Source organism: Phaethon lepturus, unplaced genomic scaffold (genome assembly GCF_000687285.1).
Source record: "Phaethon lepturus isolate BGI_N335 unplaced genomic scaffold, ASM68728v1 scaffold28331, whole genome shotgun sequence".
NCBI lineage: Eukaryota > Metazoa > Chordata > Aves > Phaethontiformes > Phaethontidae > Phaethon > Phaethon lepturus.
In genome coordinates, this window is record NW_010519046.1 from 1 (window position 1) to 17,052 (window position 17,052).

The window sequence follows — 17,052 nt, forward strand, 5'->3', positions numbered from 1 at the left end:
ATCCCTGGGAACATTCCAGGTCAGGTTCGACAGGGCTGTGAGCAACCTGCTTGACTTGAAGATGTCCCTGCCCATTGCAGGAAGGTAGGACTAGATGACCTTTGAAGGTCCTTTCAACCCAAAGATTCTATGATTCCATGATATACATTAGGTGTAAGAAAATTTTGAGAATTATCTTGTCATAAATGCCACCTTCTCATTATTCTTGGTAACACAGTGGATATACTAAATATTTACCTTGCTTGTATATATTTGGGATAGGAATTATTTATTTGTGCAGAGTTTGTACGTCTCCTGGTAGTGAGGACAGACACTGTATTACTGAAACTCCTGGACACTTGTGCTACAGCAACAAGGACTCACTACATCACTGTTATTTTAGTGACAACTTGTGACTCTCATGCATGCCATTAAGTGATATGTTTTGTAGGAATCTGTGAGGTGCAGCAAAAAGTTTGACCAGCAAACAGGTTTTGCTGGGCATTTTTATTTGTGGCTACTGAGCAGATCAAAACTCTCTGATCAAGGCCTAGACCCTCCCATGCTAAGCACTCTACAGAGTTGTGGCAAAAGACAAGCTCAGAGTTGAATGGAAAGGATGCCAGGGTATGGCATATCTGTAAATACCACATGGCATCTCCATAAATCCATATCCAGAAAGTTAAATTCACAGAAAGTACAGGCGATGACAAAAAAGGCATTTTTTTTTCCTTTTTTTTAAATTCCAGGATGTGATGGAAAATCCTGATGACTGGAATAAATTAATATAGCTTTGATCTCTGGGAAGCAGAGCTGATCTACATCCACTGAGAGCATGGCCAAGTAATAACGTGTTGTCTTGTTCTCTGCACTAAGCGGGTTTGCAGAGCTGATGGGTTTGGTTTGTGTAGGAGGTGGTTTGAGTGTGCCGTATGCTTGCACAGGAGAGGAGGGTCTGAAGGGCACTGTTTGTTACCAAAGGAAGCAAATAGCTGAAACACAAAGACCTAAAGCTGTCCTGTACCAGCCATGAGGCAGACCCTCGCTGTTGTAAGCACGGTAACGTTTCTGTGCTTCCTGCAAAATACAGCCTCTGCCAAAACAGCCAGGGAATCTTTGCCGATGGGTTTAAAGAAATGTTTCTAGTCTTCTTTTCAAAACTCTGCAAGTTTCAGCTTGTTCGTTCCACTCCCAGTGAAGCACGCTGCCCAGACATTACCCAAGCTTTGCAAATCAACAGAAAAAATGCTGCAGGTCTGCAGTTCACCAGAGATTCCTAGAAGCTTTGGCTGAAAGAGCTCTCTGAAGGTCTCAAATCCAAGTGGGAAGCTCCAGTGCTGGATCAGATCAACCATGGCTTTGTCTAGCCAAGTCTTGATGTCTTCGAAGGACAGAGGTTCCACTTCTCCTGCCTGACCTTCTCACCCTCCTAGTAAAAAAGATTTTTTTCCTAATGTGCAGTCTGAACCTCCGAAGCTGCAATGCATGGCCATTGCTGCTTCTACTGCCATTTGGCATGACTGAAATGAGCTTGTCTCAGGCATCTTCACCTCTTCTTGACAGAAGGGCAAGGACATCAAAGCCAAACAGTGCTTCTTAGCATCTTTTGTACATTGTTTACTCTTATTGTAGAGAATAAGACACAGGGTCTACATGCAGGCTAGGAACTAATTAGGATCAAGCCATGTCCTGAGATCATCAATACCGTTTAGTTCATAGCGTGCTCCCTGGCACTGTTTTAGCCCATGGCATATCGTAACCTCTCAGGGAATGCCCAGGCTCAGCCTGGGGCATGGCATGAGCCGAGGACTGTTCACAAAAGGCAGTATAGATGAAGCCATCCAGTATTTTTAAGACACAGAGGTTAAGCTGTACAGGCATACTCCATGGTACAACTGTGCCCTCAGTCACAAGAATGGGACTTGACCTATTTTATTATATCCTATTTTTATGTTTATATATCTCCATATATAAACATCTCCCAAAACATTCCTACTTGTAAATGCCAACTGCCAGCTCACCCTTTGCACTCTCCAGCACTCCCTTCACGCCATCTCTGGGGACACAACATAAACATTCATCTTTGTGTCATAGGAATCCCACTCTGATGGTGTTGCTGCAGTATTCTTACGTTATTTAAGATGCTTTTACTTAATATATGTGTATGTTTTAGTAGTAACTCTTTTTTTAGGTCACAGGGACGGTACTTGGGGCATACAAGAGATGCAGGGTTAGGTACTAAGCAGCACAAATATTGTCAGTCAGCTGGAGAGAACTAGTCCAGCAGTGTGGGTGAGATCACCTGCAGGAGATGATGTATGAGCAGTGCTGATGTAGCCACAGGAATGAATAGTTGGTTATTTGTGGAAAGATGTCTAGAATTGGTGAGTTGAGCCTTACTGTGCGTTCTGTTATCATGAAGGAAGCATTGGGCAAAGAGCTTGGCCTTATTCTTGCAAATGTAGGTCAGCGTGGTCACCATAACGCATCCTAGCTGCCCCTAAATGCAGGTGACCCAGGGCAGGGTTATTGTCAATGATGTAAACACTCAGGAAGGAAAAGTCCCATTACAAACCTCACTGCATCCTTTCCCTTCCTGCTCTGGGGTTTTGCTGCTCATGGGCTATGAGTAAGGATGAGCTACCATGCCGCCGAAAATGACTGAAAGCTGAGAAAGGCAATAGTAGTTAAAGCATCTGCAAGCCAGGCTGGTGAACTTTGTGCTGGGCTGTAGTCCTGCATCACCCACGGTCAGTTGTGAGGATCTGGACAGTAAGATGGGAGTTACTGGGCTTGGTGAAGGACCTCACACCCATCTCAGATGTGGGCAAAGAATAGGAATAACAAATAAAAACTCTTCAGTTTGAAATGAGTGGACTATGGAAGTGTTCGGCAGCAGAAGTGGCATAATTGTTCACTGAACTGATATCACCATATTGAAAAGCCAGGAGCCTAATGAAGTCTTCAGATAGGAAATTTAAAACTGAAGGCAGTAGCTGTTCAGATAGCACACTTTGAAAGAGTGGAGCTCGCTGCCGCAGGCCCTGGGGGGACCAGCGTCGCCGCGGCAGGTACACCTTTCCGGTGCGGGCCGGATATGCCGCACTGGGTCAGTCTCTTTCGTTGTCTTTCAGGCTTGGCACAAGCATCTCCCATATTCCCACCTCCATCTGGTGGGAGGCAGCTCTGCATCCATGTGGGGGGACGATGGGTGACGCCAGTGTGCCCCAGCCAGAGCCGTCCCCAGGAGTGCCCGGGATGGGTGCGCTTCCCCCTGCAGCGGACAGGCAATGGGACTTGGTGTGGTCACCCAGCAGAGCCGTCCCGGAGCCCGAGGCAGGAGCCAGGACGCCGTGGTCCTTGCCCAGCGCTCTGCCACGTGGTCCCTGCTGCTCCCCACCGGGCGTCCCCCTCTCCTCGGCTGTGGGGTAAGGCTGAGACATGAGCATACACATTGCTGGCAGTCAGCAGCCAGATAGGGCTTCTGCTTTCATTGAACCCGGCTAATTAATTTGCAGCATTGATTGCTTTTTACAATATATCTGCCCCTCATTTAACATCTGGGTGCTACAGCTGAGAACAAACAAATCCAAAACTACACAAGCTGATTATATTGGTAGCATAACCTACAAGTCCTGTTAGAAACAGCTGAGTTGCCTTTATGGTCCATAAAGGACATTTTGACCTGCAATAACTAAAGCCTTTTACATCCCCCACTAAAAAAAATTGAGCATTACCACATAGCCAGGAGTCCCAAATATTTGTCCCTGGTCAGGGAATTAAGTTTCAAAGGAAAAACCATTTTCCTTTTTTTTTTTTTCCCCCAATTACGAGCATTTCTAAAGTGTCGGTACAAAAGACAACACACACAAGGCTGGGAGTGTCATCCCCTTTCAAAGCAGGAAAGGAAAACCGCCTGGATACCAGCACTGATGTAAACCCTCAGGGTGTGAAGCTCTGCAGGACTTCTCCCTTCTCATGTTCCCTCATCCCTTTCACGGCCAGTGGGCTCCTGCATTCAGCTCTCATCCAGAGGCCAAAATACATAGATTTAGCAAATAAATCCCAAGCCTTATAGCTGTGAAGATAGTAGAGTCAGGAGGGAACGAGCTCTGAGCCCGTGACGTGATATGGTATGAGAGCTGTGTGTTCCAGAAGCCACGGGTAACTCACAGGAACAGGAAAACAGCACGCTCTAGTGGGGAAATAATTAAAATCTATTAGAAAACAAATCACTGCACCGAGTGCTCCATGCGAAAGCAACTGTTGCTTCGAATCCCGATCCAGTGTTTCCGTGCGTCTCTGATCACCTGTTGCCCCTCACACTCATTAGCCTGGGGAAGGGGACAACCTCTGAGGCTGTCCCACCTACTGTCATCCAGCTTGGGCTGGTTTCTTCTGCAGGGACCAGAACTGGGTCTTCTCCCTCTGGCTCGCTGAGGTGTTCGGCACACCACGCGCGTGCCCGTGCCGACGCGGCAGGGACGGTTACCGGTGGCAGGGAGGGCAGCTGGCTCAGCGAGGCGATGCAAGGTGCCCCGTTAGCGCAGTAATTAGAGGGCTCCTTCCCTCTCTCTCTCCCTTTCACTGTCACCCAGTGGAAAACTCCGGCTCCATTAAGAAGGAGAACTCATTACTGGCAAAACAGAGACACTAATCAGATATCAGTTGTAACCATTAATGAAAAAGCTAATGAGGTGCTGACTGAAATGAGTTAATCACATCTCACTGCTCAGAGACCCATTAATCTGCGTGCATGCTGATGTTTCCCATCCCTTTGCTTATTATGGGAAATAAAAACATTGTTCCAGCTTCATTTACTTGCATCTGCTGGATCTCTCTGCTAAGCTGTAAAGTCATGGGGGCCAGACTTGCAACTGGTGACAAGCAGCAAAGTTCCCTTGGCTCCTCAAGAAGCCACCACAGAGAGGACTACCGCTGGTGGAATGGCAGACACCTTCAGGGAAAGAAGCGTCGTGCTGACCTAGGGAGGGAAGCAAACACCACGCAGACAGCCACATAAAGCAGGGATTTCTCATTGCCCCTGGCTATTGGTTTAAAATATTATTCCAGCTCCTAGGGTAACAAGAATTGAACTGCCACCAGTGCCCCCGGCTGCACTCCTCCTGAAGCAGCTCCTAGTTTTTTTCAGTTTGGATCATGTAATTCCTGCTAGCGGTGAGTAGTAACCTCACCTGATTCCAGTGGGTTATCTGTGGAATGGGTGAGTAATTGGGAACAACTAGTAACTGAGGTAGTTTGGTGTAAATTTGACCTAAAATTTTACCTCAGGTGTTGTTGGTATTACCTGCTCTCAGACTTCAGGAAAGGTCTTACCACCCCTCGAATCCACAGACTTCTTTAAGTTCATTTTAATGCCGCTGGAATGGAGTTAACTTCCTTCACAGCAGCCCATACAGTGCTGTGTTTTGGATTGGTGGCTAAAACACTCTTGATAACAGAGAGTTTCAGCTGTTGCTGAACAGTGTTTGCACAGTGTCAAGGCCTTCTCTGTTTTCCACTCTGCCCCCCCAGCAACTCAGCTGGGGTGAGCAAGAATTTGGGAGGGGACACAGCCGGCACAGCTGACCTGAACTACCCAGGGGGTTACTCCATCCCATGTAACGTCAACCTTGGCAGTAAACCGGGATGGAGGGAGATGGGGGGTCGTCTTCCAAATGTCAGTTGCTCAGACACTGGCTGGAGATTGGTCTGCTGGTGGGAGGTGGTGACTGATTGATTGCCTTCACATAGTTCGTTTTTTCTTCGTCCTTTACTGAATAAACTCTATTTTGACCCATGAGTTTTCTTGCTTTTGCTCTTCCTATTCTCTACCCTGTCCCACGGAGGGAAGGCGCGGAAAAGAGCAAGCAGCTGTGTGGGAGCTTGGCTGCTGGCCAGGGTCAAATCACAACGACATGTGTTGCCCAAAAGCATCATGAGCCTAATTCACTCCTGGACCACCTATTTTGACGGATGAAACAAATGGTTAAAACACTACTTTGTTTCCAAAGGTTTTCTAGAGGCTCTGTTGACTTATTTAGAATCATGGAATCATAGAATAGTTTGGGCTGGAAGGGACCTTTAAAGGCCATCTAGTCCAACCCCCCTGCAATGGGCAGGGACATCTTCAACTACATCAGGTTGCTCAGAGCCCCGTCCAACCTGACCTGGAATGTTTCCAGGGATGGGGCATCTACCACCTCTCTGGGCAACCTGGGCCACTGTGTCACCACCCTCATTGAGAATAATTTCTTCCTTAGATCCAGTCGAAATCTCCCCTCTTCTAGTTTAAAACCATACTCCTTGCCCTTTCACTACAGGCCCCATTGAAAAGCCCATCCCCACCTTTCTCATAAGCCCCTTTTATGTACTGGAAGGCTGCTATAAGGTCTCCCTGGAGCCTTCTCTTCTCCAGGCTGAACAACCCCAACTCGCTCAGCCTGTCCTCACAGCAGAGCTGTTCCATCCCTCTGATCATTTCTGTGGCCTCCTCTGGACCCAGTCCAAAAGGTCCATGTCTTTCCTGTGCTGAGGGCTCCAGAGCTGGATGCAGCACTGCAGGGGGGGTCTCACCAGAGCGGAGGAGAGAGGCAGAATCACCAGTTTAGCCTGTCTGGACATTCACTTCTGTTTATTTCTATTTCCTTACCTACCTATTCAAATCAAACTCTCAAATGACAGAGCTTGTCAGCTTGCAGAACATCTCCCCACAGCTAACTCTTTGATGTCCCCAGCGATGAACCATCGGTCAGCAGTGGCTCCCATGACTCTGCCCCACCACTGCAGGCAGAAGGTCGGTGCCTCATCAGCGTCTTGGGGAACTTGCTCATACATACCCACCCTCTGATATCTGATCGTGATCCTCCAACACTAAAAGGAGAAACAGGAATGGAAATCACTCTTTATTTTCCACCATATGAAACCCACTGAGGCATGTGCACAGGGCGAACACGTGATGTGGCTGCAAACTGGACATGCTTCAAAGCACAGCTCAAGTACAGCCATTCCATTCAAACACCCAGCCCCAGACAGTGGGTTTGGGCGTGGGGTGGGGGAGCCCCGAATGGTGACAGGACTTCGGGGCCAGCCCCAGGAAAGCAAGGAGGGGAACACAAAAATCCACACAGGGAGAAAGTGCTCTAAGGGGCTGCTTGATGCAACGCTTGATCTGGAGGTTTGGTTGGGGCATTTTTGGAGGAACATCATGGTGGTGCAGGATGCAGCGTTAGTGGCATAGGCCAGGATGCTTTTCTTACCGGTTTAGTGTCTGGGTGGACAGGGAGCAGCTAGTAGTTGCTGTGTAACTCTGGAGTCTCTAATTATGCTGAAAAAGTAACTATTCTGGGAAATGTCCTGTCTTAGTAGGAGTGTTAATGTCGCAGACACAGACAAAATCCCATATGGATATATTTATATTCTGCCAGCCAAAGACTACCTTAGAAACTAAGGAGTAAAGCAACATGGTGAATTCCCTATAGGAGAAAATTAAACTTGAAAATACAGAGATTTACCTCTGCATAAAAGTACCTAGCCTTGGAGAACTTTTCACTGTGTGAACCACATTTTATTTCACATTGCCTGAAGATAACAAAATGTAATGAGATCTGCTCCCTGAAAGTCTATAGGAAAGACAAGAGAAAACAGTTTTTTAAAGGTGGCAAGGGACTCCCTTGCCTTTTCATTTGTTGGGTTTAATTGCTATCCTGAACGTGAGCCATCAAAGGAACCCATGCCATGAACTGAAGCCATATTGTTCCCCTGTGGGTATTTTCTTTCTTCATTTGATGGTATAAGCAAAGTCCTTTGTCCAACTCCTGTGGTCGGTCCATCTGTCTGGATGTTGCTGTTGTTGCTGCTGCATGTCTTACTAGTCTCGGGGGTCTTCAGATTGTAATTTTATGCAAATTACTTTCCTGACAAATTCATTTCAGACCTGGAAGCTGCATTTCAATTTGTTTTTTGTGAGTGGACATGAAGCAAAACACAAAATGATTTTCAAGAGCAAGCTGTTCCCTGGTGTTACTTTGCTTTGCTGAGGATGACAGAGGAGCCAATGCTTTGCATCTCCTCTGCAGAGTGGCAAGTACGAAGGTACAGAGCCACTGTGAAGGACAGTCCTGTTCGATAGCCATCCCAGGTTAGCACTCCTACTTACTCGGTTTGGAACAACCCTGTGACCAGCCTGGTTATAGAAGCTCTGGGCAGAAACCAGGCTCCAGGACCTGAAGTGACTGGGATAACTCCTCAGACTTCTGTTCTTCTACTTCCCATCCATTTTCAGCAAGTGTGATGCTGGCTGGGTGGTATCCACCAACGGTGATTAATATGCCACTGATGCAGCACATCTAGAACCTGGGTTGAAAAGCGAAGTGTGAAGAAGCTCGTGAGAACTTGGTCCTCTGAAGGTCCCACTGGAAAGCAGCTCTTACTGTGACCACCAGAACATTGCCTGTATCTGAACAAGAACTTCCTGAGCTGCCCTGTGATGACTTCTTGAGCTTCTACCACTAAGCAACCAGATTGGTTGCATTTCAATGGGCAACTGGCATTGCTGCTAGGCTGTCTACCCTACTCACTCCCTTAAACAACAAATGGAAATGGTGCACAAGGAAACTGAGCAGCTTATGAGGCCCACAAGAAACAGTTAAGGTGGAATGTCCCCAAGTAAAGCCATGGTCATGCAGATGAGGCAATGTGGCATGCTGAAGTGACACCCGATTCTCTGAGTAAACTCACTGCACCCACTAAAGGCTGGGTTTGTAACATCAGCGATGTCCATCTCCTAGATGGGCTTCTTCTAACGGACAGCCTAGGCCATCCATGACTAAAGTGCTTGTGTAATCATAGCAGCTAAATTAGACCCTTAAAATAGGGACCTGGGGTGGATCCTCAGCATCTCTTCTATGAAGGGAGCCAGGTCTGTCAGTCCCAGAGAACAGATCAGCTGAATACCTTCTCAAGTCACTGATTTCTGAGTCTGCCATAATTTCCCTTATATATTACCTAAATACGGCATAGATCCATCAGGAGACCACAGGCCTATAAAGTTTAAGTCTTTTCTCCAGAGAGGCCTAGAGCTGCAATAAGCTGGGCAGTGCGATGCACATGACCACAAGCTTTCCGGCAGCCTGAAGCATGCTGATGTCGCCCGAAGCGTGGGTGGGAGGGAAGTGGAATAAGGCTTCATTACACTGTTATGTGACAGAGCAGGTTCTAGGAGCTAATGGAAATATTATGGGAAGAAGTGTGCACAGAGAGAAACAGCTTTGATTTGATTACAATAAAAATTTATTTTTTTTCATATCATACTGAAAAATTAAATAAATAAAATGTGAAAGAATGATTGAGTGAGACTCCCCACCAACAGAGCAAGAAATAAAAGATGATTATCATAATTGATTGTGTAGTCAAAGAAAAATAGGAGGAAAATCTGGGCATGGGGAAAAAAGTGCTCAAGAGATTTGGCTTTGGTAAAAAAACTTCACACACACTCAAGGAGTGCTTCAGAGACTTTGCAGTGGTGGCAAATACAGTTTGAAGCCTTGACATGTTGCTAAGTGTTTTCCTTTGTTGTTCTTTTAAACAAAATAAACCCAGAAAGTTTCTAGCAGGAACACAGACAGTCTTCAACAGTGGGAATTAATTCTTCCCTCAGCATCATCTGTCGGTATCTCCTTATTCTGAAGGCATTTGAAAGAGCAGCAAAATTGTGGAGAAACAGAGATAAAGATCTAACACAACAGTCAGTTCCTGAAGGACTCTAGAAAAAGTTCCTCTGGAATAGAAATGTGATGGCACAGACTCTCCCTCATCCTACAGCTAGGAAGGTCTACTCTCCGCTCTCCTCACGCTCTCAAAAATGGACATCAGTGGTACACAGTTACTGCTTGCTGTCAGCAAGAAAATTAAATCGGAATTGCAGCTTGTTCCATGATGAGGACACTAAATCTATCCATAATAGTATGAGCCATGATGTTTCATATGTGCTCTCAGAGGCAGCATCAGCATACTCAGGGGAAAACTGCAAATTTAATTCGGACAACAAAAGGAAACTTTCAGAACAACACAGGCTAGAAGATAGCTGATTTTTACCACTTTTTTTGATCCCAAACTGCCACCTGTGATTAAAAAAAAAATCAACATCATTTGGGTACCAAACCGCCATGAGTTTTCTTCCAAATATTTCTAAAAATGACTGAAACAGCAATGAAAAGTTTCTGAATTAGTGACGTCTGTCCATGAGAAAAAAAATTAAAATACTTGAAGCTCATGATGAAGAAAGTATATCCAAAATCCAGCCACAGGATGAAGATACCATCGAGGTCTTCCATGGAGTCTTTTTCCTCTTTAAGTTGCTTTGCTTGTATTAGTGTGACAGCTCACCAGAAACTTATTAACAACAATTTAAACAGTGGGAATGCTTAAAACAAACAAACATGGTTCAAGTAGAAATGTTTCACTCTTTTACAAAGGACATGTAGAAGACACTAAGCCCACTGAATTTGCTCCACCTCTGACATGCAGGTGAGTAGTTCTGCTGGCCACCATGCTGAGAAAGGGCTTCTTGACATGAAGATCATGAACAGGTCTCAGCACGAGGATTTGAAAATCCTGCTCTTTTCATATTGCTAAACCAAAGGGTCATGTGTGTACAGCGAAGGGACATCAGTTCCTCGCACAGACGTTTGGCTTTATACGCTGCGAGTCCAGTAATAGTCGTGTGGGTAAAGCAGTTCATGTCGGTGAATGGTGCTGTGGCCCAAAATTAGGATATTTCAGCTGACCGTGTCATTGTGCCATGAATTGCTGCCTTGGACGGGAGCTCCATAACAACTGGCATGGAAAGACAAGGGGATAGATCTTGGACTGAAGCACATCACTGGTCGAAGGGCTAGGCTTTCACTGAGCTCAAATACTCATCTGCTTGAACGTGTTGCCAGATCTGGTGCATGAAAGATGGGTCATTTAGATGATGATTTCTAAATTGCCACAAACACCAACCATTGTAATCCATGAAAACTTAAATATGCCATTTTTTCCAAGCCTGATCTAAAGTCCCTTAAAGCCTATGGCAAGAACTCCATTGCCTTTACTAGAGCTGAGAATGGGGCAATAACCCATGAATCCTACTTTCATGATATCAGGAAGAAAAAGCCACTTTTCTCCATTCTTCACTACCTGAACTTTGTTCTTGGATTCATACTTTATCTGTCCATGAGGATTAAATGCACTGATTCCAGCAAAGATCTGTGGATGTAAAATCTCCAATGTCACTTCCCTCCTCTCACTGTCTAGAGGTACTGGCATTAACACACTCATTCCTCCAGAGATGCACGTAATTTTGAAGTCTAGCTTACACTGAAGGATCAGCTTGCGTAGATTGTGTCCTTGTAGATGGTGCTGCAGGGCCAAAGTTTCTTAGTGTATTACTAGCTGATATCCCAACTCATGATATTTCTTCCATTTCAAATAGAGATCTTGTAAAGAGATACCACTTTTTAAATTTGTAAAAAAATAAGAGGAAAAGTTTCCGTGGAACTTTTGGATATTTTCCCATAAAAAAGGTAAAAGCTACCTTTAAAAATTAGTCTTAATTGCATTTGCTGAAATACAATATAGGAGCTGTTATTATTGGTTTTGACCATACAAAAGCATACCACATGGAGGCTAAACTTTGGTTAATTTTTCCCCCTTTTATAAAAAAGTTTAATTTTGAGTTTGTCATCTTTAAAGAAAAAATCACATCTGTTGCACAATTATAAAAGGCACATATAAATGACTGAAAGAAAAAAGTCCACTTTCCAACCTTAAGCTGATTAAATAAAAATGAGCATTCCAGAGTATTTTCCACCAAAAAAAAGAAAAAATATATATAAAACAAAAAAAGACAAACAAACAAGTGGCTAAAAAGGCCATTTTTTGCTGGAGTTTTCAGTATTGTTTTCTCTCTCATTATGGCTGTATAGGAACCGATATTAAATAATATATGATCAGAGATGATTTGATCTATATTTTCTATACACTGTCAATGCAGAATGAGGCAATGGCCTCCAGGCAACTTCATCACGTTTTTGCTTGATACAACATAAAACCAGAAGTAATAGAGGAAACAGAAGAGACAGTTCAAAAAGAAGATCAACAGCAGAAGTGAATTCATTTCTTTGAGGTAATCCTTACTATGATGTTCACAGCTGCCCTAATGGGTCTCAAGTCCCAGAAATAGTTTTCACTCTTCTTCAAGGATCTCCTGCCTTACTCGAGGAAAGAACGGACATGTAAACAGCAGTTCCTGTGCCCAGGTTTCCCCTAATTGCAACAGGCAGGCCTTTCATCAGTAATTCAGAAATCAAGCCGTAGAGCCTAAGCAGAGATTTATTTATTCCCACAACTGATTGGTAGTTCCCAGCTATCTGTAGGTAGGAAATCACACGCAGCGTGGAAGCCGGTCCTCAGCTGAGCGCCCTGCCGTGAGCACTGCAGCAGTGAGATGCTCCGGATCCACCGCAGATTCACGCATTCAAGCCTGGCTGGTGCCCAGATCATCTTCACTGAGCTCTTTTCTGCTGCATGTTGGAAATTGCAGCCCCCACTTCTCCCTGTGGCCAGGGTCATCTGCCCTTGAAAAAACTTATTTTTTCAATGGAGGCAAGAGTCAAAGTTACATTGAACTCAAAATCCCCGTCATGGACACCTGTCTTCCGGAAAGCCCCAGCTGAAGCGTTGTTTTCCCAGTAGTGATGCCAGTGTCCTTTGCTGTTTGCTCCAAAACCGTATACATTCACCTAAGGAAGTAAGACAGAACTAGTGTTATGGCCTGGAAAGCTCTGAAGTGTTGAAGGAATTCTTTGGATTCTCAGTTTATCTATAGGCAGCAGCACCTGAGGGCCTTGGTGGTGTGCCAAGCTGTTCTACTGCATGAGATGATGCAATTGCAGAATAACAGCCCAAGGCCTGCTCAAGGGACATTACATCCTAAGCTGAGACCACCATCACACCTGAGCCCAGACAGAAAAGGAAATTTCTGTCCATGAGCTCTTGTTTACCCATATGAAAAACACATTCCTGTCCCCTAAGCATGATGTTTGATCTCAGGAGGTCAGTGGCTTGGGATGGGAATCTCCTCTTTAGCTGATTAAGGCCACACAGATTGGAAAAATGTAGGTTTTGCTCCTCATCTTCCAAATGATGGCCCATGCTGACCCCCACTTATATACTTAATTATATGACATTCACAGTCACTTCAGAGGCAAACAGACATTATGTTCTTTGTGTGTGTATATGCCTACGGCCTTTGCTCTCCCAACGGCTCATTCATCGATAGCTATGCCTGTCTCCTTGGGTGGTAAAAGTCCAAACATCACAGCTGACTTTTATTTAAAGTGAGAGTGGCTACATGGCTGGGTTTGAATGGGTCATAGCCCACAAAACAAGCACCCTAACTCACTCACACCTGGACACACCCAAATATAAGCTGTTTTAAGTTCTTTTTGGTAATGTCAGAGTCTTGTTCATTGCCTGCTTACTAGAAAACTGTCTCCACTCAAGCCACCCATCCTATCTGCCTTGACCATGGTACAGTTCCTGCTAGCATCGTTGGGAATGTTTCCATCATCTCTCCAAGCAAGACAGGCCTAGGTGACAAAAGCTCTCTTTCATGAGTAGATCTGTGTCCAGGCCAGGGATTTTGCCAGCATAGTAATTTTTATCCCCCATGCTGACAAGCCCACGCTTCCAGGTTTTTGTAAAGCTGACCTGGCCTTACACTAACTAGCTAAGTCTCCAGTCACCTAGGAGCACCTCACATCACTCAAGCTGGAGAATTTCCTCAGGTAACTGCTGGAGCAGAGGCATTTACCATAACCTACTGTATAAACCCACAAACTTGGGTTTGAAAATAGACCATCTGCATTCCCCAAATTGGCTTGTCCAAGAGCTGGTCATTGAAATTCTTCAGGTGGGATTATGTTTAAGGTTTAGATATCCAAATGGAGGTGCCTGGGCATCCATTACAGTCAGCGGTGATTCAGGCGGCACAGTCACTGGAAACCAGGGAGTGATCCTGCTCCCCTAATGTCTTACCAGGAGGTTGGTTTGCTGAATGGCTTGGCTTGGCTCCACTGATGAGACAGATACAACCTCAGTGCAATTGCCCAAACGTAAGTGCCATTTGAGATGTCCTTAGGTACTCAGTATATCTACTCAAGGCAGGCAGATGTCACACAAGGCCAAGAGATTTGTACTTTTCTGGCCTGGCAGCTGGAGGCAGAGGGCATGCCCAGGACAACACTTGGCTCTTGGTGCCTTCACAGTGAGACAAAATACAACTGGGACTTCCACTAACAAGATGGGCACAGACACCATCTATATTTAGATGTCTTTTGATACCAAGTGGAATCTCACTATTTATAATTATATTCCCCTGGAATACATCTTAAACCATGTGATGTTAGCATCACTTGCTGACATCAAGATAATCAGTCACTGCCAGTTGAGCATATCTGCATGTTACTGAGGACCCTGCATCTGTTTGAAGAAGCAAATGGCAGAGTAGATGGACAGAGGGAAATAAAGGCTGAGTGAGTGGCCAGGGCATGTTCCTGGCACTTCAGTGTGAAACATCCTGATTTTTTATCCATCTGTCCAAACACAGCCAGACTTTTACCTCATCACAAATGTGGAGTGCAAATATCAAAGACAGAAATCCTGTGGAGGGGTATCTCCCATGATGTTGGAGCCAGTTTTCATAGACATATTTCATAAAAGCTGGATTATAAACGAGGATCTAGGCAAAATTGGAGAGAAAGACTCATTAGTAAAATTCCCTGGGAAAAAAAACAACAGTGACATGTCATCCTTAAAGGACACTGGGGTAAGGGAGTGGGGTAGAAAGATAGTTATTCCCTTGAGGGCGGGCGAAAGGGAAAAATAAAATCCCATAGTTAAGTGCATTCAAGACTATTTCCCATGTGCAAATGCACAAGAGTATTCTTTCCTTGGTCTTGATACCCCACCTACTTACTCTAATGTAAATCCTGGGTGATTCCTACTGAAAGAAATGGGTAAGAAATGGCACAAGTGAGAAGAAAATTAGGAATTCAACCCTCCCTGCAGCATCCTGCTGTAACACAGGTGCGCTCCGGGGAGTTGGAGGACTGAGCAAGGCAAGTGTAAGATGCCATGCAAAATTTCATAGAATCACGGAACCATTTAGGTTGGAAAAGACCCTTAAGGTCATTGAGTCCAACTGTAATTTGGGTGCAAACACAGAAGCAACTGCATCTTCTGCACAATATGCCAACCATGACTTGGTATCTCTATGGGTACAGATCTAAGGAAGCCTGGATTAATCTGTAAACTATCAGGAGGCCTCTCAGGTTGTGTCAGCTGCATTTCTCCTGTTTCCCAAACATGCTATTTTTCTATGTGTTTTTTTTTTTTTTAATACAAAACATAAATTGCACTTGGTTATCTTCTGGGGAAATTATGAGGCCATCTAATGGAGACAGAGCACTTAAGATCAGACCTGAGTGTACAGTAAATCCTAGGACTGTTTGGAGCCCTTGGTTTCAACCCCCTCCCCTGAATTAGGCAAAGAGAGGCTTTTCTCTCCATCCTGCGTTTGTAATTAGAGTAACGGCGTTTCAGTGCTATCTGGTTAGCTGCAAGGCTTTTCCTTTTAAAAAGTCAGAGGTTAATTGCTGATATTGTATCTGTATGTAATCGCTTCTCACAGGATGTTTTGCACTGCGTGGTGTGGGAAGGCTTCTCATCTCCCTGCTTGGGAAGCTGCAGCATATCACCAGCCGTAGCCTGGGCTGGTGCTACTCAACTGTGACGTGAGTTTAACAACCTGCCGCAGTGCATCTCACAAGGGTTTTGCAGAGGTTAATGTGTTCCTCACAACAGATAGGGATGAGCTAAGTGATTATTTAATACCCCCAGAGGTCCACGGTTTGAAGCACAGGGATACAAACTGATACTGATTAAAAGTTTCATCTGAAGCCTTTGGCAAAACCCAGCCTCCTGAATTGAAGGATGTGTGCTTTAATCTGTAATTTTAATGCTCTGGGGCTAACATCATACTTTACCAGCCCATGAAACATTAGGAGACTGAGCTCCTCTGAAAATCATCCTCTCCAAAGGCTGAAAGAATGAGACTTTTATTTTGCTGGAAGGTCTGTGGAAGAGGAAACGTCTCTTACCTCTGTCTACATAGTCTGCCTTGGTTATATCCTCAAACCGTACAGCTACAACAAAAGTCTTTGCATGGTGGCTAAAGGTCCAATATGGGAATGACCATCCTGCCCCATGGGAAATCCTGTCTCCAGCAGTAGGGCACGTCTATTAAACCACGGCATTCTTGGGCAATGTGTCAGTATGCGTGGGATGGACTCTACTCTGACTGCTGTAGGGTGGGCACCAGGCTTGTCCACCTTTGACCTTTTCAGAGGAGTGAGATCCCCTGACTGATTGCCTTCTACACATCCACACTATGAAACAGAGGTGTTTTGTTAGCCTTGAGGGAAGTGGCATGGCACAGATCGTGTACACATTGCTCAATTCTGTCCCTGTGCAAAACAGGGAATATCCTCTGGTCTGCGCTATCCTCCAAACCTTGCTTGAATATTGCCGGGGAGAGTATTAATACACTTGGGACAAAACCAGAATGGACTTGGCCCAAGCCCAGTCTCCAGCCTTGTTTAATTGGGTACTGGCTGTTATTACAGCTGTGGGCTAAGAGCCTTCCCCAAGAACCATTGGTACCATCTTGAATTCTCCACTGACTTGAAAACACACTGCTTTATTTGTTCAGGGTTCACTTAGCTCTTTATTACAAGGAACTGACCGAAGAGTGAGAAACATCCTTGACATTCAAATAGTCAAATTATGTTTAAAAAACTCCAAAGGCTCTCGACAGCTCAAAGTGCCATTACATCTGAATGACTGCAACAGGTTGGAACAGCACAACTGCTGTGGAGGGTGAACACAGTTGGCCAACGGTGCACCTTAAATCTCCCTGAGCAGTACTAAAAGAAGCAACGCAACCTTCAGAAGAGCGGAAATACAATG

The 17,052-nt window shown here is 45.0% G+C and overlaps 1 protein-coding gene across 1 annotated transcript in view; it reads right to left on the reverse strand.

The window, feature by feature from the left end:
• Window positions 1-12,030: 12,030 nt before the first annotated feature.
• LOC104628369 (CMP-N-acetylneuraminate-beta-galactosamide-alpha-2,3-sialyltransferase 1) overlaps window positions 12,031-17,052 on the reverse strand; it is a gene marked incomplete at its 5' end in the record, with an annotated part of 13,075 nt that continues 8,053 nt past the window's right edge. Inside the window, 2 exons of the mRNA XM_010296924.1 lie at window positions 12,031-12,764; window positions 14,645-14,764. Coding sequence (XP_010295226.1) covers window positions 12,591-12,764; window positions 14,645-14,764 — 294 coding nt within the window. The remainder of the gene's footprint in view (window positions 12,765-14,644; window positions 14,765-17,052) is intronic.